Genomic DNA, 26,929 nt, shown 5'->3' with positions numbered 1-26,929 from the left:
AAATATTTTCAGTATATCCTTCCAGGAATGAAAGTTGATTACTACTTTTCTAAGTGAAAATGGATTAACTTCTACCATCTTTCATTTATTCAGTAATGTTCTTTTTTCTTATTACTAAATTTCTGATGTTATCCCGAAATACTGCTGCCCTGATTAAGACTCAAAAGAAAAACTTCAAAGAGGTAGACAATACCTAGAGTGTGAAAGTTTTCATTTGAAATTTTAATCTTTTCAAATTCTGTCCATAGTTTCTGAGTCAGTGTTAACCTAGTTTGAACAAAGTGTCCATATCTTTTAAGTACAAATGTTAACACGTTAACATTGAATAGTCACCTAAACATACAAGGGCAAATTTCATTCAAGTAGATTTGCAAAACCTGTCGATCAGTGTATGTCACACAATCTCCCTCATTTGTTAGATTAAAGTTTATTAATAAATACACCAATTGGACTTTCTGCTATAGTAATGCAAACATCCTTGCCTTTCCCAATTTGATTTCATTTCATGTTTTAAAAATGCAAACCCAGAAGCAGAGTTGAAACTTAAAATGCATTTACAAGGTAATAGAAGCTGTTGTTCGACTGATGGTCCTTGGGTTAGATTTTGTTCAGCTGCATGACACACGATGCAAATACACCGCACTTGCCTGGAGGATATCCTGAAGATCAGCTGATTCCTTATAGTTCACAGAAACTGAAAAATCCAGGAGGAAGGAAAACGGCAAGACACATGGGATTTAATTCTTGGTGTACTTTAATCATACCAGCTGTTCAATTATTAAACATGAATATTTAGATATTTTTGAATTTAACTTTTTCCAAAGATCAGTCCATTGTTTCATTATTAAAAATGTATCTATCATTTTTCAAAGTTCAGTGCACTACTTTCTGTATATATTAACATTAAAGCAAGAAATATCTAATAAAGCAGAACCATCGTTTGTATTAACACAAGCAACAAGTATGTCAAGATTACAACAAAAAGTATCCTCCAACATCACAAATACTGTAGTTCACTTTCAAAATGTGTACAGGTTCTACAAGGCATTAAACATGTCAATTTAACAATTTTCCCTTTGAATTTGATAAATGCTGAACTTTGCAGATTGCTGTGCACTCGTATTTCCCTTTACAGAAGGGATACATTTACATTGTAATTACATAACTCAATTCCATAGCAACATCCTTAATTGAATGTTTAGTTTGATTTTTGGACTGCATATGATCTCAGTGATTTTTTTCTGGTTTTGACAGTCATCAAAAAGGTTTTTTTTTCCTTAAGATACTATTTTAATTAGTTCCAGACTGGATAAAATTCAGTTTAAAAGAAAGCAAAACCTTTTCTTTTTAATTTGTTAGTACTGAATAGTAAACTAGTTCAATAGTATTAAATGTTACATTCTTCATATCAACTAGATCTTTTTTATATTTCAATTAGATTATCAAATTATTTACCATTTTAGTTTGTGTCCTGAAATGTAAAACACAGAATCTGCATAGTCTCTTTACCTTTGGCCATTATTTTGAATCGAGGTCACGCAGTGAAAGGAGTGTATAGCCCTCAGTATATCACCATGCAGTATAATCAATTGCTCTGCCAAATTATTCTAAAATTTAGACTTGGCTGAAATAAGAGCAACACGGAGTAGTGAGTGAATAGGTATGGAGTGGGAAAAATTATTCCAAAACTGTTTTTGCTTGTCTGTTGTTATAACAAAAGACAAATAACTAATGAAGAAGGATGCAGAAACTGTGAAGAGGTTACTGACCACACTATAGCTTCATTTAGCATAATATACAACCAAATGACTTATTTTATCAAATTTGTGTCTCCGCTTCTAAACCAATTTATTTGGGCAGGTCATCGCCTTTGGAATTGGTCATAATGCATTTAATATTTCAATTACACAGATCTCAGTTTCAGTGCACAATGAGCTTCATCACGACGCCTGACGAGGGGTCTCGGCCCAAAATGACAACTGCTTACTCATTTCCACAGATGCTGCCTGGCTTGCTGAGTTCCTCCAGTATTTTGTCTGTGTTGTTTGGATTTTCAGCATCTGCTATAAATTGTTAGTATTTGAATAACTATTTGATTTGACATTGTGAAGAAAATTATTAGGAATAGTACTGTAACTCAAAAACATTAATGGAGTCTTAAGCAAGTAAGTTATTCAAATAATTTCCAGTGTAAGGTGTGCAAGCTTCAATGCAGAAATAAAGATTAACTACTTGACAATATTGTTATGGAGACTCAATTGATTGTTATTAACAGCCTTAATTCCAAACAAAATTATTCTCAAGTGTTAAATAGTGCAAATAATGCACAAATAGATCTGTAACTATACAACCTTTGTGCAACGGTCATAAGCATCATACAAATAGTTTAGGAAATAATTAAGAATCAAAATACATTTTGTGTGGTACCAAAGGCATTGGAACCCAGAACTGAGTGGTCTTTCTGAAGGTTAACCGGTTTCTTCTTTTCTTACTCATAAAGAACTGCAATGTAAAAGTGTGCAATTATGAAGAAACAAATTTTACCAAGAGAATATATATTCCTATTAACATGGGTAGCTAAAAATAATTAAATGAAATTCTACAATCAAAATGTGAACGACATTCAAAATTCATTAGCCACATTAACATCCTTTAGTGAAGTCCAATTTTGTACAGGTAAGCAAATCTCAAAGCATTAACCACAGTATCTGCAATTTAAATATAGATACAATTTGAAAAGGGTTTGATCTTTACAAAGTAAACCACTTAAAACATAAATTTATCAATACCTGAGTGTATTCTTAAAATTTCATTGACAAATCATATGCTTTTAGCAGTACAGATGAAGCAAGTTGTTTGAGCAATATAGCAGTACATGGAAATAACCAATTCAACAGGCATATATTAAAAACAGGTAAGCTGTAGCTGAAAGGATGCACTATATGACAGGAGTAGTAGGTACACCCAAGGATAGCAAATTTCAGTGGAAATTTTTATAAGAATTTCACCCATGTGAGAAATATCAATTTTTTGGTATGGCATTTATCCAATTCAATTTTATAACACTAGGTTATTGAATTCATATATATTCAATTTAATGGACACTACTGCAAGCAAATTTTTAAAATTTAAGTAAGCTTCAGCAAGGTTATACACTGCAAGCATTTTAAGGAACAAGATCGATTACCATCAAGACTGAGATTTGTTGCTATTTTGTTCATTTATAAAGATACTGAGCTTACCACATCACATTTCTTTTATTTTTCACTTCAAAGAAAAAAAATCTAACGTTTTCAAGCATCTGGAATGAAGGGTTCAATTCTAAATTGAACATTATTCAATTTCTTCAGTGAGATACAGAAAACTACAATTTCTTTCCAATATATATTATCCACTTGATTTTCCCAGCTATGCAAATACTTCTTTTAAGTTTCAAAAGAGAAATCAAACAAATGAATTAGATGAGTTCTGACATAGTGAGAACAGTTTAATTCTGGATTTCTGCCAGCTGTTCCTTCTCAGATTTCTCCTTCACTTTTTGGTTTTCTACAACTTTCTCTTCTTTGCGTAATAATTCCAAAATTTCTGCAACCTGATTAGTTGAGATGTCTATATCCTCTTTATCAATTAGTTTCACTACCTGAAAAAGATCAAACAAGATGAAAAAAAGATAATCAATAACAGTTTACAGATCTTCTACCTTATCTTAATATCAGTACTTTAAAACAGTTTTTAAAAATTCATTTGCATTGTTCACACAAGGGCATAAAAATCCAGGGACTTTTAGAAAAATAATGGTCCTACATTATCATTGGCCAATATGCCGAGATGAAATGGAGTGATTGGGTGGGGGGTGGGGTGAGTGCAGCAAATACAAAATATTCTTCCTTACCAATCAGACCAAACAATGGGGAAAATGTAGTCTTAAGTTCCTTGTATTAACCATGCAACAAAGTAGCACTTGCAGGTGATACTCTGCCTCTTTTATTCATTCAATTCTGAATTTGATAGATTTTTGAATTTAAGGGAATCAAGAGATAAAGGAATCTAGCAGCAACCATCTCCAATTGCTCTCAAACTGAGATGATTGTTAAGAATCAACCATACTGATTAACACTTGAACAACGGAACTGCCATTATTTTGCTTGAGAAAAGAAATGATTCTCTGGTTCTATCTTTACCTTGCGTTTGTTGCATTCTATTCTTACCCTTTTTTCTGCACCTTCTGCACGTTGGTATACACAGATACTAATTAAATTATCAAATAGCAGCTGCCATTTCATTGATCAAACGGCCTTGCTATGTATTCCTGTTTCTTTTAATCTTCTCAGTGTGAAAATGATAATTATCTATGATGGTCATGATTAAGTACTTGGCCCAAACACCAATCTAAGAGGCTCAATTCTTAGTTTTCAGGGTTGCACAATTATTGGATACTTTTCATCCAGGGACAAACAAATTCATAATTTCACTCTGATGTGAAGCCGAGGTTCCTTTAATATGCATGGTATGCTAGGACAATGTCCTGTTCATTTAATTTTATCTACATCTTGTTCATAGCCCCTCTTCCCCTCAAAGCTATAAGAGATCACAGCAATATCTGAACCACTAGCCCACTGAGGGTTTTAGTAGCAGCCATTCAATTTAGATTAAGTACATGTCAACTTCACTCTGTGTGAACTTGAACTAAATTAAACGTGTTGAGTAAAGCTTCATAACGCACAGTTGCTCAGACAACTCTGGAAGCAAGGTCTTTCTCTGACATATTCTGTGTTTCATCCATAGTTGAAACAGCTGCATAAACACAGTACTTTCAGAAGCCCAGGAAAGATAACATCTGTTGAAGCTGCAGTTCTTGGTTAAAACTTATTTGAAGTTCAAAAAGTCCAAGAGGAAACAGAACTACAAAAATACAACTTGTAAAGACACCTGCTTAGGAAAAAGTTAAAAGCCTTGCTTGAGAGTATTGCTGTTTGGAAAATGAACAGAGAAACATTCCTTCTTCTGTAACTCTCTGAATGAAGTATGCAGAATTGAGGCTGCATCCATTCATAGCAGCTGAGAAATGCAAACTATTTAGCCAAATTAAATTCTTCTTCTGTCAGTGGATTGTCAGACCTCAGTGGAGTTTTGTAACAGAACTGAAAGCATTTCCTAGTTCAGATAGTTTTAAGGTGGTCTCAAGGATAATATAGCAAGGATTGAGGCAGTTTGTGTATAGTTTTGAAATTACGTGGCACCTGGATATTCAGCTTTCTCAGCTAATAAGGTGATAAAGTTCAGCTAGTTATATTAAAAAAAAGTCAAAATATACAAAATATTAATTCCAGGACATAATCCTTATTTTGCTTTTGTACTGGAAATGAGCGTTTTCTGTGTTAAACCAACTTAATGGTTTGTTTGTAAGACTACTTTAAATTTGCTTCGTCTATATTCAAGATGGATAAGGTGACAGTACTGAGCACTTCTTCAATGAAAGGCAACACAATTGAAAATGACAATAGCAGCTTGAGTCACTACTGACACAATATTATACTCTGAACTGACAACAGCTTATGAACAGACCTGTATGGAAAATAATTGAAATATCCACATGAAACCATTATATACAGATAGATGGCCAGTAGTATTTTGACATGATCATCTACAGATAATTTGTTACATAACTATCATCAAAAACCTAACTGCTTGGTAAATAACTTAAAGGTCCTTCTCTTTCATGATAGGATGGCAAAAGGAACTTAAACACGTTTGGAAAATGAGGTAGCAAATGAGCAATTACATTCGAGCCATAAGCAAAAAAGTTTTACCATTTCATGATTTACAAACTAAATGAAGTGTGATCTGTGGTGACCTTTGCATGTCAATTATGACAAGGAAGGTAACTCCATTCTCATTTGCAAGGTACTTAAAACATATTCATAGTTCTCAAATAATGCACACAGTCTTTCTAAGATTTTTGATTAAAAAAGAGAATAGTTAAAGTTTTTTACCAAGCAATTAGGTTTTTGACGTTACTGTAATCAATTATCAGTGGATGACCATGTCAGAATATTATTGGCCATCTATCTGTATGTAATGGTTTCATGTGGTATTCAATTATTTTCCATATAGGTCTGTTGCACTGATCGAAGAATAGCACTGCAAACACTTCTAAATCTGGAAAGCTATTCAGAGCAACGAGGTAATAAAAAGATACACACCGTCTATGTTAGACGTACAATAAAATCTACAAATAGTTTAATGCTGAGACGCGAAAAATGTCAGATTTCTCCCCCCGAAAATGATTACGTATCAGTCTATTAATGTCAGGAAAAACTCTCGAGATTTTGAACTTACTTTAATGACGTCATTGATATCAATCCTTCCGTCCTTATTTTCATCAAGAGATTCGGCAATCTTCTGTAATTTATGGTGTGGGATGTTCTGGATCTGCTTCATCGCACTGATCAGCTCATTGATGCTGATGAGATTGTCCCTAAAGGTGAAATACAAACTGTATATAGGAAGATGTTAAAGTTAATTGCAGCTTGTTGTTAGAGTAAGGCAAGGGAGTATCAGCAGAATCTTAAATTTTGGATTTTAAGATGCAGTTTCCATTAGTATATTCCAGATATTAGTAATAAAGCTCTTGCCCAGAAAATTACCAGTCCTTCAAGAAGTTATTTTAATAATAATTTATAATCAACCATTGCTGTTTACAGAACAGAATTTATGCCCACAATTACTCCTCTATGCTTTTACACAACATACTGTAGCCCACAGTCAATCTAGTTGTTTAACACACTTAGTGGCTCTTACAAAACGTGTTTATTTCTCGGACAACCAAAAACAAGATCCAATGGCTGAACAGTGAGCCTCACAGCAGCTCCAACAAAAAAAAATAGAATATTACCTCCTGGCATCACTGAAGGGGAAAAAAAAATCTACATTCTCACATTGTGGGATTACTTAAAACAACGATGTGTAAGAGAATGCAGATCAGTTGATACTTTGTTAGGAGTTTGAGGAGAATTTAGGTATGTCACTCATGACCAAAGTAAGTGCTAGTAAGTTGCGGACACACTCTGTTGTCAATGGAAGCATGGCAACACCTGCAGATTGCCCCAGGACATCCTTGGATTGTGTTGGCTGTTGACAAACAAAGCTAATCTTTAAATCTTATCTTTAAAATTCTTGCAAATTTCTATAGACATTGTGAGTGGTTGTTTCAGTGATGGCAGGAGGTAATGTACAGGATTACACGAGGCTGCAGCTGGTAGACTCAGCCAACTCCATCACTAGCACAACAGCTTCAAGAGGCGGTGCCTTAAGAAGGAGCTACCCATCACTAAGGACCCTTGCCATCTGGGTCATGTCCTCTTCTCATTACTAATGTCAGGAAGGTGGCACAGGAACCAGAAGACCGACATTCAACAATTCAGGAACAGTTTCTTCCTGTCTGCCATCAGATTGCTGAATGATGCAGGAACCTAAGCATTATTTCTCTACCCGACCCCCATGCTATTTATGTTGTAATTTATGGTATTTTTATTTTACATCTTTGCACTGTACCATCATTGCAAAGCAAATTGTCCTTAAGGACAGTGATAATAAACCTGATTCTGATTAAATATTGCAAATCTATTACAAACTCACAGATTCCCACAGCTATCATGACTCCATCTCTTGTTATCTTGTATCCTTGTAAGGATTCCACTCCATTCTCCCACTTGTTCTGACTTGATGTATAAAAATCATTAAAGCATCATGGACTGATATTAAAATATTCAAAAAGGATAATGGAATACTGGAGCAACACACACAAAATGCTGGAGCAACTCAAAAGGTCAGGCAGCATCTATGGAAATATTGAACTGTAGATGTTTTGGACTGAGACCCTTCATTAGGACTGGAAAAGAAGGAGAAAGAGACATTTTCACCTGACCTGGTAGTGGGGCGGTGGGGGTGCGTGAAGAGTGCAATACTAGATCTCCTATTAGGGAATGAGACAGGGCAGGTAACAAAAGTTTGTGCAGGAGAATATTTTGCTTCCAGCGATCATAATGCCATTAGTTTCAATGTAATTACGGAAAAGGATAGGTGTAGTCCTCAGGTTGAAATTTTAAATTGCAGGAATGCCAATTTTGATGGTACTAGGAAGGACCTGACAAGTGTTGACCAGGACAGGTTGTTTACTGGCAAAGATATACATGGTAAATCAAAAGTGAAATTTTGAGAATACAGAGAGTTTGTATGTTCCTATCACAATAAAAGGCAAGGATAACAGGCTTAGGGAACCTTGGTTTTCAAGAGATATTGAGGCCCTGGTTTAGGGAGAAAAAAAGGTACATAAAAGTTTTAGGCAGGTAGGAACAGATGAGGTAATGAGAAGTATAAGAAATGCAGGAGAACACTTCAGAAAGAAACCAGAAAGGCTACAAGACATGAGATTGCTCTAACAGAGAAGGTTGAGGAGAATCCCAAGGGTTGCTACAGAAATATAAAGAGCAAGGGACAAAATTGGCCCTCTGGAAGATCAGAGTGGAGCTGAAGGAAGATCTTAAATGGATTTTTTGCATCTACACTTACTCGGGAGCCTATAGATGTGAGGCAATGCAGCAACAAGGTCATGGATCCCATACAAATTACAGAGGAGGAGGTGTTTGCTGTCTTGAGGCACATTAGGGTTGATAAATCCCTGTGGCCTGACAATGTGCTCCCTCAGACTCTGTGGGAGGGTACTGCTTTAATTGCAGAGGCCTAGCAGAGCTATTTAAAACATCCTTAGCCACAGAGGGGGTGCTGGAGGATTGGAGGATAGCTAACGTTGTTCCATTGTTTAAGAAAGGCTCCAAGAATAGCCAGGAAACTATAGGCCGGTGAGCCTGAAATCAGTAGTGGGAAAGTTATTGCAAGGTATTCCAAGGGACTGGATACATCAATATTTGGATAGACAGTGACTAATTAGGGATAGTCAACATGGCTTTGTGCATTTTAGGTCTTGTCCAACCAATCTTATACAGTTTTTCGAGGAAGTCACCAGGAAAATTGATGAAAGCAAGGCAGTGGATGTCGTACATGGACTTTAGCAAGGAGAAAACCCACATGTTCCACAGGGAGGTCACACAAATTCCCAATAGAGGATGCCGGGATTGAACTCCACAGTCCAACCATCACCCCGCCCAACCCCCCAGCGAGCTGTAACATAACTGCGCTAACCGCTATACTACCATGGCACCCCTAAAGTTGCATCCCTGAACCATTAGTTATTGATAATTTGAGTTTAGTATAAGGCCAGCCAATTCCTCAGTCACCTCAATATGCTCTCTTCAATATTGTGAGATTCAACTTTAGTTAACACTATCATGAAGGGATTCAACAAGCTTTCTGACAATCATAAAAACATTAGTATCTCCAAATATCCATCAGGTTTGCCAGACATGACCTATCTTTTAGAAAACCATGTTGGCTCTTTCTAAAACAATCTGGAATTTTTGAAGGTGCTTAGACATCCAATTCCTTACTATGGACTTCTGTAACTTCCTGATTAATGCCAAGATTGGCATTATTTTTTGTCCTTTTGCATTTTGTTTTACCTTTTATTGTACTTATATGCCCCTTTGCTTCTAACAACATTTTACATCATCTAGATTTGACCTGAAATGTTAACTCTGTTTCTCTTTTCACAATGATGCCTGGCTGTTTGTTGTTTTCAGAAATTTCAGCTTTAGTTTCAGTTATCCAGCATCTGCAGATTTGAGCCTAATTTCCTCCCAAGAACTGGTTCTGAAACACATTCTGTATTATTCTGTAGTTTTAGGCAAAAGCAAAATAGCCCAGTTTACCACAAACTGTGTAATTCCACTGCATGGAACTATCTAGAACCTTAGTAACAGATTTGTTTTTCTTCCCTTTGGAACAGTACACTGAATGTGATCATGTTTTAATTGCTTTTTGAGAAATATTCCGATAATATTAGTAAAATCTAACGTAATCTATGATAGAATATTTCAATAAAACAGGGGAACTGGTAAATGTAACAGATTTAACATCGTAAGATGAGGAGCAGCAGGGTTACTAGATTGGCTTTTTTGGCGCCAAATTCCAGAAAGTTGTTTTTTTCCTAATTTGTTCAGCGTCAGAAAATTCATTTGGCCTCTTGGCTTTTCCCCCTGGCTTTTTCCCAGTATTGTTTGGCTTTAAATTAAAATTTCTATCTGGCAACCCTGAGGAGCAGGAGCATTGCTCTCAAAGTTTGGTGGAGAACAAAATGCTTTACTAAGGGAGTTAATGAAGCATAAACCATTGTAGGAACAACTAAATTGTCTGAAACTGCTGTGTCTATAAGAAGTATTCACCACCCCTTGAAAGTTTTCATGTTTTAATCTTTTACAACATTGAATCATAGTGGATGTAATTTGGCTTTTTTTTACACTGATCAACAGAAAAGGACTCTTTCGTATCAAAGTGAAAACAGATCTCTACAAAGTAATCTAAATTAATTACAAATATAAAACACAAAATAATTGATTGCATAAGTATTCACCCTCTTTAATATGACACACCAAATCATCACTGGTGCAGCCAATTGGTTTTAGAAGTCACATAATTAGTTAAATGGAGATCACCTGTGTGCAGTCAAGGTGTTTCAATTGATTGTAGTAAAAATACACCTGTAGCTGGAATTGCCTGGACAGGATTGGAGTGCGAGCAGGTTATTGCTACTAAATATTTATTAAGCTTTAATGAGGGCTACGTTGGATTATGGAAGTGTAGCATACTTTCTGCTGCAGAAAGTAATTTAAAAATGTTGGATGTTGAGCAAGCTCAGGCCCTCAGGATATGTAGTGATGCATTCAGAACATCACCTATATCAGCTCTTCAAGTCGAAATGGGGGAAATGCCATTAAGACCTAGAAGATTAAAGCTAATGCTACATTACTGGGTTAACATCACGGGGCGTAACTACTCACATCCAGCTAAAGCTATATTAAAAGACTGCTGGGAACATAATAATTCAAGTTATAATAGCTTTGGATGGATCAGGGATGTAGCAGCACAAAAATACGGTCTACACGAAATGGAATATAGCCCTACAGTTCCAATATCTGATGTTCCTCCATGGCTCTTTACAATACATACAGTGGATATAACCCTGCAACAACTTTTGGGAAAGTCTAACTGTGAAATCAAACTGATAGTACAAGAATATATAGACCTGCATTTTAGAAACAAACTTGTAATATTTACGGATGGATCAAAAGACCCTAGATCTGGCCACACAGGTATTGCAGTCTACATTCCTCATTGCAAAACTAGCATTAGAAGAACAACAAACAATTTATCAGCGTATACAACAGAATTAACAGCAATATTGAGTGCATTATCTTGCAAAATAATGTCGAATAGGCTGTAATCTGTTCAGACAGTTTGTCTGCATTAAAGATATCCTGAAGTGGGAGGGTGAGGAGCCAGAGGTCGTGGTACATATAGGTACCAATGACATAAGTAGGAAAAGGGATGAGGTCCTGAAAGGAGAATATAGGGAGCTAGGAAGGGAGTTGAGAAAAAGGACCGCAAAGGTAGTAATCTCGGGATTACTGAGAGTAGGAATGCGATGAGGTGGAGGATAAATGCGTGGCTGAGGGATTGGAACAGGGGGCAGGGATTCAAGTTTTTGGATCATTGGGACCTCTTTTGGCGCAGGCGTGACCTGTACAAAAAGGACGGGTTACACTTGAATCCTAGGGGGACCAATGTCCTGGCAGGGAGATTAGCGGGGGCTACTGAGGTGACTTTAAACTAGAATGGTTGGGGGGTGGGAATCAAATTAAAGAGGCTAGGCGTGAGGAGGTTAGTTCACAACAGGGGGATGGGAACCAGTGCAGAGAGACAGAGGGGTGTAAAGTGAGGGTAGAAGCAAAAAGTACTAAGGAGAAAAGTAAAAGTGGCAGGCCAACAAATCCAGGGCAAGCATTAAAAAGGGGCACTTTTCTGCATAATTGTATAAGGGCTAAGGGAGTTGTAAAAGAGCGCCTGAAGGCTTTGTGTGTCAATGCAAGCAGCATTCGTAATAAGGTGGATGAATTGAAAGTGCAGATTGTTATTAATGATTATGATATAGTTGGGATCACAGAGACATGGCTCCAGGGTGACCAGGGATGGGAGCTCAACGTTCAGGGATATTCAATATTCAGGAGGGATAGACATGAAGGAAGGGGAGGTGGGGTGGCATTGCTGGTTAAAGAAGAGATTAACGCAATAGAAAGGAAGGACATAAGCCGGGAAGATGTGGAATCGATATGGGTAGAGCTGCGTAACACTAAGGGGCAGAAGACGCTGGTGGGAGTTGTGTACAGGCCACCTAACAGTAGTAGTGAGGTCGGAGATGGTATTAAACAGGAAATTAGAAATGTGTGCAATAAAGGAACAGCAGTTATAATGGGTGACTTCAATCTACATGTAGATTGGGTGAACCAAATTGATAAAGGTGCTGAGGAAGAGGATTTCTTGGAATGTATGCGGGATGGTTTTTTGAACCAACATGTCGAGGAACCAACTAGAGAGCAGGCTATTCTGGACTGGGTTTTGAGCAATGAGGAAGGGTTAATTAGCAATCTTGTCGTGAGAGGCCCCTTGGGTAAGAGTGACCATAATATGGTGGAATTCTTCATTAAGATGGAGAGTGACATAGTTAATTCAGAAACAAAGGTTCTGAACTTAAAGAGGGGTAACTTTGAAGGTATGAGACGTGAATTAGCTAAGATAGACCGGCAAATGACACTTAAAGGATTGACGGTGGATATGCAATGGCAAGCATTTAAAGGTTGCATGGATGAACTACAACAATTGTTCATCCCAGTTTGGCAAAAGAATAAATCAAGGAAGGTAGTGCACCCGTGGCTGACAAGAGAAATTAGGGATAGTATCAATTCCAAAGAAGAAGCATACAAATTAGCCAGAGAAAGTGGCTCACCTGAGGACTGGGAGAAATTCAGAGTTCAGCAGAGGAGGACAAAGGGCTTAATTAGGAAGGGGAAAAAAGATTATGAGAGAAAACTGGCAGGGAACATAAAAACGGACTGTAAAAGCTTTTATAGATATGTAAAAAGGAAAAGACTGGTAAAGACAAATGTAGGTCCCCTGCAGACAGAAACAGGTGAATTGATTATGGGGAGCAAGGACATGGCAGACCAATTGAATAATTACTTTGGTTCTGTCTTCACTAAGGAGGACATAAGTAATCTTCCAGAAATAGTAGGGGACAGAGGGTCCAGTGAGATGGAGGAACTGAGCGAAATACATGTTAGTAGGGAAGTGGTGTTAGGTAAATTGAAGGGATTGAAGGCAGATAAATCCCCAGGGCTAGATGGTCTGCATCCTAGAGTGCTTAAGAAAGTAGCCCAAGAAATAGTGGATGCATTAGTGATAATTTTTCAAAACTCATTAGATTCTGGACTAGTTCCTGAGGATTGGAGGGTGGCTAATGTAACTCCACTTTTTAAAAAAGGAGGGAGAGAGAAACCAGGGAATTATAGACCGGTTAGCCTAATGTCGATGGTGGGGAAACTGCTGGAGTCAGTTATCAAGGATGTGATAACAACACATTTGGAAAGCGGTGAAATGATCGGACAAAGTCAGCATGGATTTGTGAAAGGAAAATCATGTCTGACGAATCTCATTATATTTTTTGAGGATGTAACTAGTAGAGTGGATAGGGGAGAACCAGTGGATGTGGTATATTTGGATTTTCAAAAGGCTTTTAACAAGGTCCCACACAGGAGATTAGTGTGCAAACTTAAAGCACACGGTATTGGGGGTAAGGTATTGGTGTGGGTGGAGAATTGGTTAGCAGACAGGAAGCAAAGAGTGGGAATAAACGGGACCTTTTCAGAATGGCAGGCGGTGACTAGTGGGGTACCGCAAGGCTCAGTGCTGGGACCCCAGTTGTTTACAATATATATTAATGACTTGGATGAGGGAATTAAATGCAGCATCTCCAAGTTTGCAGATGACACGAAGCTGGGTGGCAGTGTTAGCTGTGAGGAGGATGCTAAGAGGATGCAGGGTGACTTGGATAGGTTGGGTGAGTGGGCAAATTCATGGCAGATGCAATTTAATGTGGATAAATGTGAAGTTATCCACTTTGGTGGCAAAAATAGGAAAACAGATTATTATCTGAATGGTGGCCGATTAGGAAAAGGGGAGGTGCAACGAGACCTGGGTGTCATTGTACACCAGTCATTGAAAGTGGGCATGCAGGTACAGCAGGCGGTGAAAAAGGCGAATGGTATGCTGGCATTTATAGCGAGAGGATTTGAGTACAGGAGCAGGGAGGTACTACTGCAGTTGTACAAGGCCTTGGTGAGACCACATCTGGAGTATTGTGTGCAGTTTTGGTCCCCTAATGGCTATATTTAAGAGGGAGTTAGATATGGCCCTTGTGGCTACGGGGGTCAGGGGGTATGGAGGGAAGGCTGGGGCGGGGTTCTGAGTTGGATGATCAGCCATGATCATAATAAATGGCAGTGCAGGCTCGAAGGGCCGAATGGCCTACTCCTGCACCTATTTTCTATGTTTCTATGTTAGCCTCTAACAAATCAAGAAAATCAGAAAGTAGACAGGATATTTTATCGGACATTCTATACAAGTTATATACACTGACCAAAAATGGGGTAGAGGTAAGCTTTCTTTGGGTTCCTGCTCATTGTGGTGTGGATGGTAATGAAAAAGTGGACATTATAGCTAAACAATCACTCAAATAGTTTATAAAAGAGGTCCAGATCCCTCCAAGCGAAGCGGAAATCAAAAACATTATTAAAACACTTATTGAGGACACATGGCAGAAGCACTGGGATGAGAGTGAAGCAGGGAGACAACTGTACAAAATACAAAGGCAAGTCAGATACAAAAGAATATCAGGTGGATATAGAAAAATAGAAGTGATCATCAGTCGCTTAAGAATTGAACACACAAGTCTTAATTGCACATTACATTAAATAGGGCAACATCCAACTGGGTTGTGTGAATACTGTAATCAACCAGAAACAGTTGAACATGTATTGATTAAATGTAAGAAGTACCAAAAGGGAAAGAGTGAAGATGATAGGAGCGCTTAAGATAAACAAAAAAACTGCTGTGGATACAGAAGACATTTTAAGTGGGATTTCAAGAGAAATACAGACCTATATCATGAAGTATCTGGTTTATTATATAGAATTTAGGGAATGCAATTCTTTTCATTCCTCCTGTTTATCAAACGACCCACACTTCAGTCTAGCAGGTGGTGGTAATGCACCTTAAAGTTGGGGGGGGGGGAGGGGAGGAAAGAGAGAGAGAGAGAAAGGGGGGGGAGAGAGGGGGGGGAGAGAGGGGGGGAGAGGGAGGGGGGGAGAGGGAGGTGGGGAGAGGGAGGTGGGGAGAGGGAGGTGGGGAGAGGGAGGGGGGGAGAGGGAGGGGGGGAGAGGGAGGGGGGGAGAGGGAGGGGGGGAGAGGGATGGGGAGGTGGTGGTGGTCAAGGTCCAATTGCTGGTGAGTCAATATCCTGGCAAAAGAGTTATCCATGAAGACAAAAGAACACTCCAGCAACTTTGCTAAAAGGTTACTGAAAAGCACGTCAGAAAATAGATACAAGAAAATTTCCCTTGAAGTACAGTTAAGTCAATCATCAAGAAATGGAAAGAATATGGCACAGCTGTAAATCTGCCTGCAGCTGGCTGTTCTCAAAAACTGAGTGACTGTGCAAGAAGGGGACTAGTGAGGGAGGCCGCCAAGACACCTATGACAACTCTAGAGGAGTTACAGGCTTCAGCGACTGAGATGGGAGAGATTGCGCATACAACTGTTGCCTGGGTGTTTAACCAGTTGTAGCTTTATGGGAGAGTGGCATTGTTTTAAAAAACTTACGTGAAATCTCAGCTAGAGTTTGCCAGAAGGCATGTGGGAGACTCTGAAGTCAGTTGGAAGAAGGTTCTATGGTCTGATGAAACCAAAGTTGAGCTTTTTGGCCACCAGGCTAAATGCTATGTTTAGCATCAAACACCGCACGTAATCAAAAACACACCATCCCTACCATGGAGTACAGTGGGGATACTTCACTGCAGCAGACTCTGGAAGGCTTATGTAGGGGGTAAAATGAACACAGAACATGGAACTCAAATTTAAGGTACATTGCAGGCCCTTCTGCCCACAATGTTATGCAGACCATGTAACCTACTCCACAGACTGCCCAGAATTTCCCTAGCACATAGCCCTCCATTTTTCTAAGCACCATGTACCTATCTAAGAGGCTCTTAAAAGACCTTATTGTATCTGCTTCCACCACTGCCCCCAGCAGTGCATTTCACGCATCTAGCACTCTCTGTGAAAAACTTACCCCTGACATCCCCTTGGTACCTATTTCCAAGAAGGCATTTGGTACCTTAAAACTATGCCCCCTTGTGTTAGCCATTTCAGCCCTGGGAAATAGCCTCTGCATATCCAAGTGATCAATGCCCCTCATCATCTTGTACAGCTCTATCAGGTCACCTCTCATCCTCAATTGCTCCAAGGAGAAAAGGCCAAGTTCACTCAACCTATTCTCATAAGGTACGCCCTCCAATCCAGGCAACATCCTTGTAAATCTTCTCTGCACTGTCTCTATAGTATTCACAACCTTCCTGTAGTGAGGTGACCAGAGCTTTACAAAAAGAGAGTTGAACTTCAGATGCAACACAGTTTGTTACTAACTTCCCCAATTGAAAATCAATTACTTAAATCGAAGAGTCAATATTATATACATGGTGATAAATCGGGTAAATTACTGGCCAACCAATTGAAAACTGCTTTGGCTAAACGTCAGATTATTAAAGTTAGTAAACGGGATGGTACTTTGACGGTTGATCACGATGAAATTAATAAATCTTTTCAAGAATTCTATACCTCTTTATACCAATCAGAATTTCCTGACGATTCTACCATAATGCATGAATTTCTAAGAAAATTGAATATTCCGAAATTACCACTTAATGTTTATCATTACATGCACCCATTACGGAACAAGAAATAAAGAAAGCAATTTCTTTGATGAATTCTGGTAAAACACCTGACCTGGATGGGTATACAGTAGGAGTTTTAAAATCTTTTTCAAGTCTACTTTCTCCTTGGTTATGTAGAATTTTCAAGGATGCTTTATCTGTAGGTAAATTACCACAGTCTTTTTATGAAGCATCTATTTCTTTAATTCCTAAAAAAGATAAAGACCCTACTGAATGTGCATCATATAAACCTATATCCTTGTTAAATGTGGACTCCAAAATTTTTTCCAAATTATTAGCAATTAGATTGGAAAGTGTATTGCCACAAATTGTTTCTGATGACCAGACAGGATTTATTAAAAATCATTATTCATATTTTAATGTTAGGTTGATGAACATTGAATATACTTCTTCATCTAAAACTCCAAAATGTGTTCTTTCACGACGCCAAGAAGGCAGTTGATAGAGTTGAATGGAAATATTTATTTAACATCCTAGAGAAATTTAATTTTAGCCCAAAATTCCTATCTTGGATTAAATTGATATATCATATACCTTTGGCTTCTGTACTTACCAATAATCAGAGATCCCCTTTTTTAGGCTTTTTCGAGGTACTAGACAGGGCTGTCCTTTAGGCCCTTTACTATTTGATATTGCCTTGGAGCCCTTGGCAATCACTCTTCGTGATTCACCCAGTATATTTGGCATTATTCGTGGGAATGAGACGTATAAGGTATCATTATATGCAGATGACCTGTTACTACATATCTCTAATCCAGAGAAATCCATTCCTGCAGTAATATTATTATTTGCTCAGTTTAGTAGGTTTTCTGGTTATAAATTGAATCTTAATAAGAGTGAGCTTTTTCCATTAAATATGTAAGTTCCAATCTATAGACAATCACCATTTAGACTGCTTACTGATTATTTTACCTATTTGGGTGTTAAAATTACTAAGAAGCATAAGGATCTATTTAAAGTTAACTTTTTACCCTTAATTGATCATGTTAAACAACTGCTTACTACATGGTCCCCCACTGTCCCTATCACTGATTGGTCGAATCAATGCTGTTAAGATGATTATTTTACCTAAATTTCTGTATCTATTTCTGGTGGTACCAATCTTCATCTCTCAATCCTTTTTTGATATTATTGATTCTAACATTTCTTCATATATATGGCAGAATAAAAATCCTTAGATTAAGAAAGAAATATTTACAGAAATCAAAAAAGGATGGCGGTTTGGCATTGCTGAACTTTTCATTCTATTATTGGGCATTTAATATTCGATACCTAACATTCTGGACACAAGATTTGGATGAAATTCAGTGTCCACGATGGGTGAACCTCGAGTGCGAGTCTGTACAGGGGTTCTCACTGGCTTCTATTTTAGGGGCTTCGCTTCCCTTTGCACTTACTAAACTGAATAAACAAACGATTAATCCAATAATTAAACAGAGACCTATCCACACAAACTCAAAGCTGTAATTGCTGCCAAAGGAAAATCTACTAAATACTGACTTGAAGGGGGTGAATAATTATGCAATCAATTATTTTGTGTTCAATAATTGAAATAAATTTAGACTAATTTGTAGAAATTTGCTTTTACTTTGAAACGAAAGAGTCTTTTCTGTTGACCAGTGTCAAAAAAATCCAAATTAAATCCACTGTGATTCAATGTTGTAAAATAATAAAGCATGAAATCTTCCAAGGGGGCAGAGGGTGAATACTTTTTATAGGCACTGTAAGGAACATTGGTGGTATTCACTCTGCATCAGCATGAGCAATTTGCTGCAAACTTCCAAAATTGTATCTATATTGCTCTGATGCCAGAATAATTTAAATCATTTAACTGATGTGATGCTGCCATAAGACATAGAAGCAGAATTAGGCTCACTGAGTCTGTTTCACCATTTAATCACGGCTGAGTTTATTTCTCAACCCATTTCACCCACCTTCTCTCTGCAACCATTAACCCCTTAAATCAAAAAACTATAATCAACTTCTGCCTTAAAAAAACCCAATGCCAATGAATTACACAAATTTACCACGATCCTTCGAACTCCGAGTACAGAGACATCAAACACTTCCTGGGTGTTTCCAAATTGTTTGTTATATTATTTGATAGGTGCACAATTTCTACAATTAAGAATTTCTATTAGGACTAGTTTAAACAGCAAGAAGAAATAAAACATGCATGAAGTATAACATCCACATACCCATCAGATTGCACTTTGCCACTGTCCAACTGACCATCCAGCATCTCTTTTCCTGTCTCCAGCTCACCAATCAGTTTGTCAATTCGATTGATCATTCGATTTACTCTCTTGGTTAATCGCTTGCTTGCCTTCGATTCTTCCACAACCGTTTCCTTGCCGGTCTTAGATAATTCCTTCTTCATCTCCTGCAAACCCTTCATGGAATACACACAAAAAAAACTTTCAATAGAGACATGCAAAATATTTGTAATTCCTGGGATAATAAAAATAAAAATAGAAGAATCATGAATCTGGCTCAATGGTACAATTATTTGTTAATTCTTCTAGTGTGAAGATGAGTATATGTTTCTGCAAAATGAACAGTGCTAATTCTAGATAAACCTTGTTTAGAGGTGGAGGCAGGAGTGGTGGTGGTGATATCAATGACAGACCAGAGGTCATGGTCCCAAGTGATAAGAATGAGAAGAAATTAATGGGGGTACAGTCTGAAAATTTGTCCTAGTGCCATTTGGTAGCAAGCTCTGAAATAGAAGCATAGTATAGAGCCATATGTGGCCAGCAAAAGATGGTGTTTTAGATTCTGGAGCAGTTCTGGAGGATCTGTTAATGGATTTGTTTTTCATATGGGATAATGTCCATAGCACCATGGATGATTTGCTAGCATTGTTACAGCTAGCTTGAGAAATCATGGGAAACTAAGCATTATATTAGGGAGAGAAGATGAAACTGGAATTAAAAAGCTGAGAATTAAAACACACATTCCGAAGGCAGAAGAGACAAAGTGAAATCAAGTTAACTATGTTGTCATGTGATATAGTGATGTACAAATACAATGTAAAACTTGCTTGCTGCAGCATGACAGACATATAGGTACAGGCAACACAAATAATAAATGTTACAGTGGGAGGGAAAGGACAAAAAAAAAGAAGAAATAAATTCACAATTGAAGTCCATGGTAGGTAGAAAGTAAACAACTATATAGAGTCTGGCAAACGTATAACATAATTAGTTCGATAAATAAAGCAGAGAGATACAAGGGATTGCAGATGATGGAATCTGGAGTAATGAGCAGTAATGTAACGCCATTACAGTGCCAGCAACCCAGGTTCAGTTTTCCCTGCTCTCTGTAAGGAGTTTGTACATTCTCCCCATGCCATGATCGTATGGGTTTCCTCCCACTTTCCAAAGATATACGGGTTAGTAGGTTAATTAGTCACATGGGTGTAACGTGGCGGTGTAGGCCCGTTGGCCAGAAGGGCCTGTTACCATGCTGTATTTCTAAACAAAGGAAAATGATCTGCTGGTTGAGCAGCATCTGTTGAGAGAGAGGGAAAAAGAACAGCTTCAAGAGTTTAAAAGAGCTTTCAGATTAAACTGAAGGTATTTTGAAAAAGTAGGATACTCACAATATTTATTAATAGGGCCAATGACAGCTTAGAATATGGATGATCAAGTGAGGTCATTTTTTGAACTGATGCACAAGGGAGAGATAAACTATATCCATAAAAATCAGCTGGCCATGAGCCATAAGGGAATTATCAGCATAGATATAAATCAATCTAAAAATAAGAGTACTGAATTTTTATAGTTCAGCAAGAAAACTAACTAGTCAAGGCTTTTCCAAGCCTCATTTTAATGAATGGAACTTTTTATAGCAGTAGTGACTGCAAGCAGCTGTATTTTATGTACTTGTGGAAAAAGGATAGGTAAAGGAAAGTTTTCATTTGGGGGGTAAAAAGGACAATTTTACATGTCTGTGACAAGATTCAACAAAATAATACTGTTATTGAAAGCAGATCAATCAGAGCAGGGAGACATGGAAGGAAAAGAGTGAGTGCAACAATCTTCCCACATGAAAAAGGATGTGACCTCCAAATCTAAAGTTCTACAAATTTCAATAGGCCTTTGCGGTAATTCAAACAGTTAAAAAAGCAAAAGGCTAAGAAAATAAGAAAATAGCACTATTAGACTATAAAGCCAATCAAACTTACTACGCCATTCAATACAATCATGTCTAACCCAATGCCTCAAGTTCATTTTGCTTTTTAATCTCCATGTCCTCTAATCCTCTTAGTCTGGAATATATTCAAGGCTTTGAACAATATTTTTAGTACTGAGATTCCATAGACTTCAAGGGCTCAGAAATTCTAAAAGATTTACCACACCCTGCTTAAGGAAATTTCACACATCAGATAACAGTTCAATACAATAGAAAGACCATGGTAGAGAAAGTACAGGTTGAATGTTAAATGGTAATTAGGGAGACAAAGGGACATGAAACTATGTATTGGTAAGTAAGAATAAATCAAGAAATACTCAGTAGTCCATGCAGTATCTATGAAGCAAGGAGGAGCTTTCATCAAAAAATTAAAGATACTGTTGCAATTCATAAATTTTTGTAACAGATGCTTCTTATAGCACTGATTTTTAATAAGATGAGTTGCAAAAAGAAATCAGAGCAAGAATGTAGAAATTATTACAGAGAAGCATGAGATATTTGGGAAGGGAATAAATACCCAGTAAATTGCAGAATTTTGCAAGGTATTGATAAATAGCTTAAGTATCTTGCTTAAGATTCCTAAAGGTAGCAGGATAGACCGTTAATGTTACCGACAGGATTATTTCCTTTATTAGCAGAGGCACAGAATATAAAGGCCAGGAGTTGTATATTCAAAGCAGTTTATATTCAAATAGTAACTACATCAGAGAATGAGTCTTGAATACAGTTCTGGTCATCACAATAAAGAAGGATTCAGTTCATGCTGACAGAAGAACGTACAAGAATACTGGGAAATTTTAAATTATGAAGAGAGGCTGGATGACTGGGATTATTTTATTTGGAAAAGGAGCTTGAGAGTATACTTAATTGTGGCATGTTAAATTATAAAAAGGGTCTAAATAAAAGTGGGCAGGAAGTTCTTATTTTTCTCAGTTCAAGGTTGTAATATTGGGGAGATATTTAAAGTAGAGACTATTTCACCCACAAATCCTAATGAAGGATATCGGCCCGAATCAGTGACAATTTCTTTCACCCCACTGATGCTGCACAACTCACTGAGTTCTTCCAGCAGATGATGTATTACTGCAGATTTCAGCATCTGCAGTCTTGTGTCTTCACCCATAAGGTATCTGAAGTTCATTGCTGAAGACAGTTAGTAAAGGGTGCAGAAGAGGCCAAAGTCATTATTTGACATGCTACAATTTATAAGGCTACGTCAAGAGTAGGAAAGTAGAGTTGCTCAATGTTCGCCAACCCATTGAACTGGACCAACTTCAGCATTATTTTAGAGCCATTTATATGTGGTACATTTCTAGTCCAAGCAATAAAGAGTTATCCCATTGGTAGGCTGCCACTGTTTCTTGTAGTACAGAGCAGCTCAAGGAGAAAAGATGTGAATACTTACATTTGATTCAAATATTTTCCTACCTCACTATACTCTTGTATATCGTCCTTTAATTCCTCCAGCTCTTCCTTCTCTTTAGTTAGTAGTTTCTTCTGTTCTTGCAACTTTATGCAAGCATCACTGAGCATATCTATTTCCTCCTTTGTAATTTCTTCACCCTAAAACAAATGCAAGTACATCAGTATGAATTGTAACTTAAAGTTTGAAAAGGTTAATGATCCAGACCTCACTGAAGTTCAGAATTTTGTAATCTCTGCCACTTATTTACCTCTGGATTATTAACTTTAGTTTGTTGCAAGCTTGTAATAGTTATCAAACCACAGAACATTTTCATTACAGGAGACCAGAGGTAACTAGACAACTTGAAACAAAAATTGGATAAAACTTGGGGGAAAAAGATTTAAAGAATACTGTTGAAAGAAGTGAAAAGGATTACAGGAGACAGCTTTAGGTTAAAAAATAGCAGTGCATCAATTATCTGCCTTTATCTTTTAATGAATTACAACTATTTATAAGAAATAAAGGTCAGTAAGAAAATGCAACAAATATCCAATCCATTAAATAGGTATGAGTGGCAGCATTCCAGACATCATTAAAACTTTGAGATTTCAAGTTTGATATTAGGATTTGATTATAACTTAAGCAGACTCTTGAACATAATGGAATTTTGGCATCTAATCATTCAATAATGTGCTAAACAAAAAATGCCCTCTGCACATGCTACAATTCAAAGGATCTAGTAGATCATCCATGTCCTAGCCAAAATTTAATCTCACAACACCCACACAAGAAATTTCTAAATTAGTTGATTATTCATTCCATTTAGCCATCATTGACATGCTGTTTGTAATTCAGCTACTGCTGGTAATAATGTCAACACTTTCAAGTTGTGCAGTCTAAGATATCCTACAGAGCAGAAAGATACCGAAGTTCAATGCTACAAAAATGACCATGAAAAGGTGCAGCACAAATCAAACTAAATACTAACAGGCAAAAATGAAGAAAACTAGAAATACTATTACAGTAAATAGTTAAAAAGTCAGTTTTAGTTTCCATACAATTTTGTAGTGCAAGTATTTTTCCCTTCCTTGTTTAATTAACTTTCCCATTTTTAAGTAAATGGGTAAATAACTTCTGTAGTCACCCATAAGCAAAGATAATTTATTGTACCCAGCTTACTCCTGCTCTCAAGTCCAATGCAACTTCGACAGTGAATGCATTCCAACCACAAAAAGGCTGAAGTACATAAAAATTAAACCCGCTTCTTTCTTCACAAAAACAAGCAATAATGCTGACTAGAAATTGATAAGAACTTTGGATGATCTTTCTCTTTTCTAGCTGGAGAAAGGACTAATTAATTTACAATATGGATAAAAATGATACAGAGAAAAACAAAGGCACTTCAGGATTGGAAACCCACTATGCATCCCATAACAATAACCACTTAAGTCATCTTATTAAATATCAAAGAGTTACTGGGTGCAATCACCATATGGCAAAAATTCCTTCCAGATCTGTGTATTCTAGAAGGAAATTAGCATCCAATGGAACAAGAATGAACAAATAAAACACAGTATGGATCTAAAGACAAATTATGCTCAGCTACCCTTACTGACATTTTAAATGAGATAACTAAAAAGTAAATTAAGGGCTATTCATTTGGTATTTTGTACAAGGAAAAAAAAGCAGTCGATATCATACCAAGTCTACATGATAAAAAAGGCAACAGAGTCATATTATACAAAATTAGTTGGAGGAAGAAAATGATAGCAAATAAGTATTTATAGTAGATCTGCTCAAGCAACAGTGGTAAAATCACTACTGTTTGATATACATCAATAATCCAGGAAAACTTTGCAAAATGTTTACTGTAGAAATCACTATTCAGTCTCAGCTACAGCAACGCGTCAAAAACTCAGGAGCAGAATTTAGAAACAACATGATGGTCTTGAAGAGGATGCAGACAGAATTACAGGGCAGTTCTGCTGCTACCTCACAGTGCCCGAGTTATGGGTTCAATTCTCACTTCAGGTGACTTCTATGTGGAGTTTGCAGGTTCTGCTTATGACTATATGGGTTTCCACTGAGTGGTCTAGTTTCCTCCTACATTCCAAAGATGTTCAGGTTAGTACATTAAATGGCAACTATAAATTAGCACTAGTGTGTAGGAGAATGGTAGAAATTTGAGGCTGTTGAAAAGAAAGTGGGGAGAATGATAAAAAGGGGATTAACTACAGATTAATGCAAATTGATAGTTAGTAAGCCTTTCTCAACTAATTAGCAAAATTGTTCATATGATGAAAGATCATTAAAACTGGACAGACAAGAGAAACTGGTGTTGGCATTACTGGTTTATTATTGTCACATGTACTGAGATACAGTGAAAAGCTTCTGTATGAATGTCATTAAGATCATGCCTTAAGTACATCACGGTAGTAAAAAAAAAGGAAACAATGCAGAATGAAGTATCATAGTTAATGACAAAATGCCAAGCAGACATTTTGCAGAAGTAGTTTAACCATTGCCGACTGGTGGCGTAGTGGCATCAGCGCCAGACTTCAGAGAGAAGGCTCCTGAGTTCGAATCCAGCCAGCTCCCTTGCATGCTTTCCATCCGTGCTGGGTTGAGTGTCGAGCTAGCAACTCGGCCTCATAAAAATAAGAAAGCCTGCTAAAAAAAAAAAATGCCAGCATGACAGAGTCCCGATGACTCCACTCAGAGTTAAGGGCTTTCTTCTTCTTTTTCAATTTAACCATTCATTTTTTAAGGAAATGTTTTAAATAGCTGAGGTATAAAGAAACAGGTCACAGGTTTAAAGTGATTAGCTGGCTATTGCCTCACCAAGTGAAAAGTATTTCCAGAGCTAACCATCTTCATCTTAAATTAATCCTTTATCTTCTATGCACAAGGGAATAGAAGTTCAGCCTTTTATAATTTAGCCAAATATTGAATTGTTCTACACTCTCCGCATGCGCCGGTCGTGCATGCAGCCTGGTACAGCCGCTCTGATCTATTCTTTTACTTTCTTCTTCTTACTTTTAATTTACGTTATTTTTTGTATTTTTTTCTCACGGTAACACGTCGAAGCTGCACCCTCTCTAATATGCTGGTAGAGAGAGTTTTATTTGGGTTATCTTTAGCGCTAGAAATGGTTACATCCTGACACGCGGGACAGAAGCAAGGTCGCACTGTGTATTCCACGGACCAGCAAATTCCGGCCAGCTTAACGAACAGAGCGGCAGACAGAAACAGAAAACACACAGGGGGGATCACAAAGCCAAGGAAAGAGGACCGGGTCAAGACAACAGAGACTTTTAGAGAAGAGGAGTTCGGTGGGTAATACCGTTCTGGCTGACCGGAAGTGCACCAAGAGCAGTAAGCATGAAGGATTGGGGTGCTTACTGAGCTGGCTAACAATGGATGGTGCAATCCGGGGTATATTACGATCGAGGAACGTGTTTGCAGATTGGACATTGAACTTTTTACTGTTGGACTTCGGCCACATTCCGCCGTGATACAACACTTGGCGGCACGGGAGGTCGTTCCTGCCTGTGGCCATCAAACGTGCAGCTCCTTGCGTGGAGGGTCAGACACCCTGAGCCAATAGACTGGTCCTGGACTTATTCTCCATCTGGCATAGTTTGTATTTTGTTGTTTGACTGTTGGGGTTTTTTGTATTACTATACTTAACGCTCTATTCTTGGTTGGTGCGGCTGTAACGAAACCAAATTTCCCTCGGGATTAATAAAGTATATCTATCTATCTATTAAAAGAGAAATTTTACTGTCCAGAACTCAATCCACTCCAGAAATAGTCTCACCATACACAACTTTTAATAATATTATAATAAATATAATAGCAACTTTTATATTTCAGCTTGCTTTACATAAAAATATCTGAATACACATTACATCACCACTGAAATTTCTCAAACAGAATTCCCAAAGTCAGCTGTTATTAAAAATGCAGAGCAGATACTGTAAACTCTTGACAGAGTGCCACAGCTGTATGACATCTCTAATAATGACCAACCAAAATCAGCAGATTATATACCTTCCTGACCATCAGAGAAACAAATCTTTCTGCTCTTCGTATGGATATAGAGAGAATAAACAAGGCTATTATACAGAATTCTTTTTAAAAACGCCAGAAGTACAGAGACATTCACCTAACCTTGATGCGTAGATACCTTTGCCACTTCTTAAACTGTGACAGCATGGAAAAACAGATAGAAAAGTAGCTGAAATGGCTCAATTTTAGATCAATGCCGTCAGATTTCTTACATCAATAGTCAATGTAATAACTCTAA

General features: G+C 37.5%; 1 protein-coding gene across 8 annotated transcripts in view; it reads right to left on the bottom strand.

Annotated features, from left to right (window-relative positions):
- Positions 1–246: 246 nt before the first annotated feature.
- Positions 247–26,929, bottom strand: part of letm1 (leucine zipper-EF-hand containing transmembrane protein 1) — a 209,136-nt gene continuing 182,453 nt past the window's right edge. For 6 of the 8 annotated variants that reach the window (XM_072256593.1, XM_072256594.1, XM_072256598.1 and 3 more), the window contains 4 exons: positions 22,644–22,778; positions 19,217–19,410; positions 6,340–6,496; positions 247–3,640 (listed from right to left, as the gene is read on the bottom strand). In XM_072256593.1, coding sequence (XP_072112694.1) covers positions 3,488–3,640; positions 6,340–6,496; positions 19,217–19,410; positions 22,644–22,778 — 639 coding nt within the window. In that variant the 3' untranslated portion in view covers positions 247–3,487. The remainder of the gene's footprint in view (positions 3,641–6,339; positions 6,497–19,216; positions 19,411–22,643; positions 22,779–26,929) is intronic. The other 2 variants (XM_072256596.1, XM_072256595.1) reach the window with 1 other exon arrangement.

The sequence above is a fragment of the Mobula birostris genome, chromosome 4 (assembly GCF_030028105.1).
Source record: "Mobula birostris isolate sMobBir1 chromosome 4, sMobBir1.hap1, whole genome shotgun sequence".
In the NCBI taxonomy this organism is placed as follows: Eukaryota; Metazoa; Chordata; class Chondrichthyes; order Myliobatiformes; family Myliobatidae; genus Mobula; species Mobula birostris.
The sequence above is the reverse complement of the archived record's forward strand: the minus strand, read 5'-3'. Positions and strand labels throughout refer to the sequence as shown.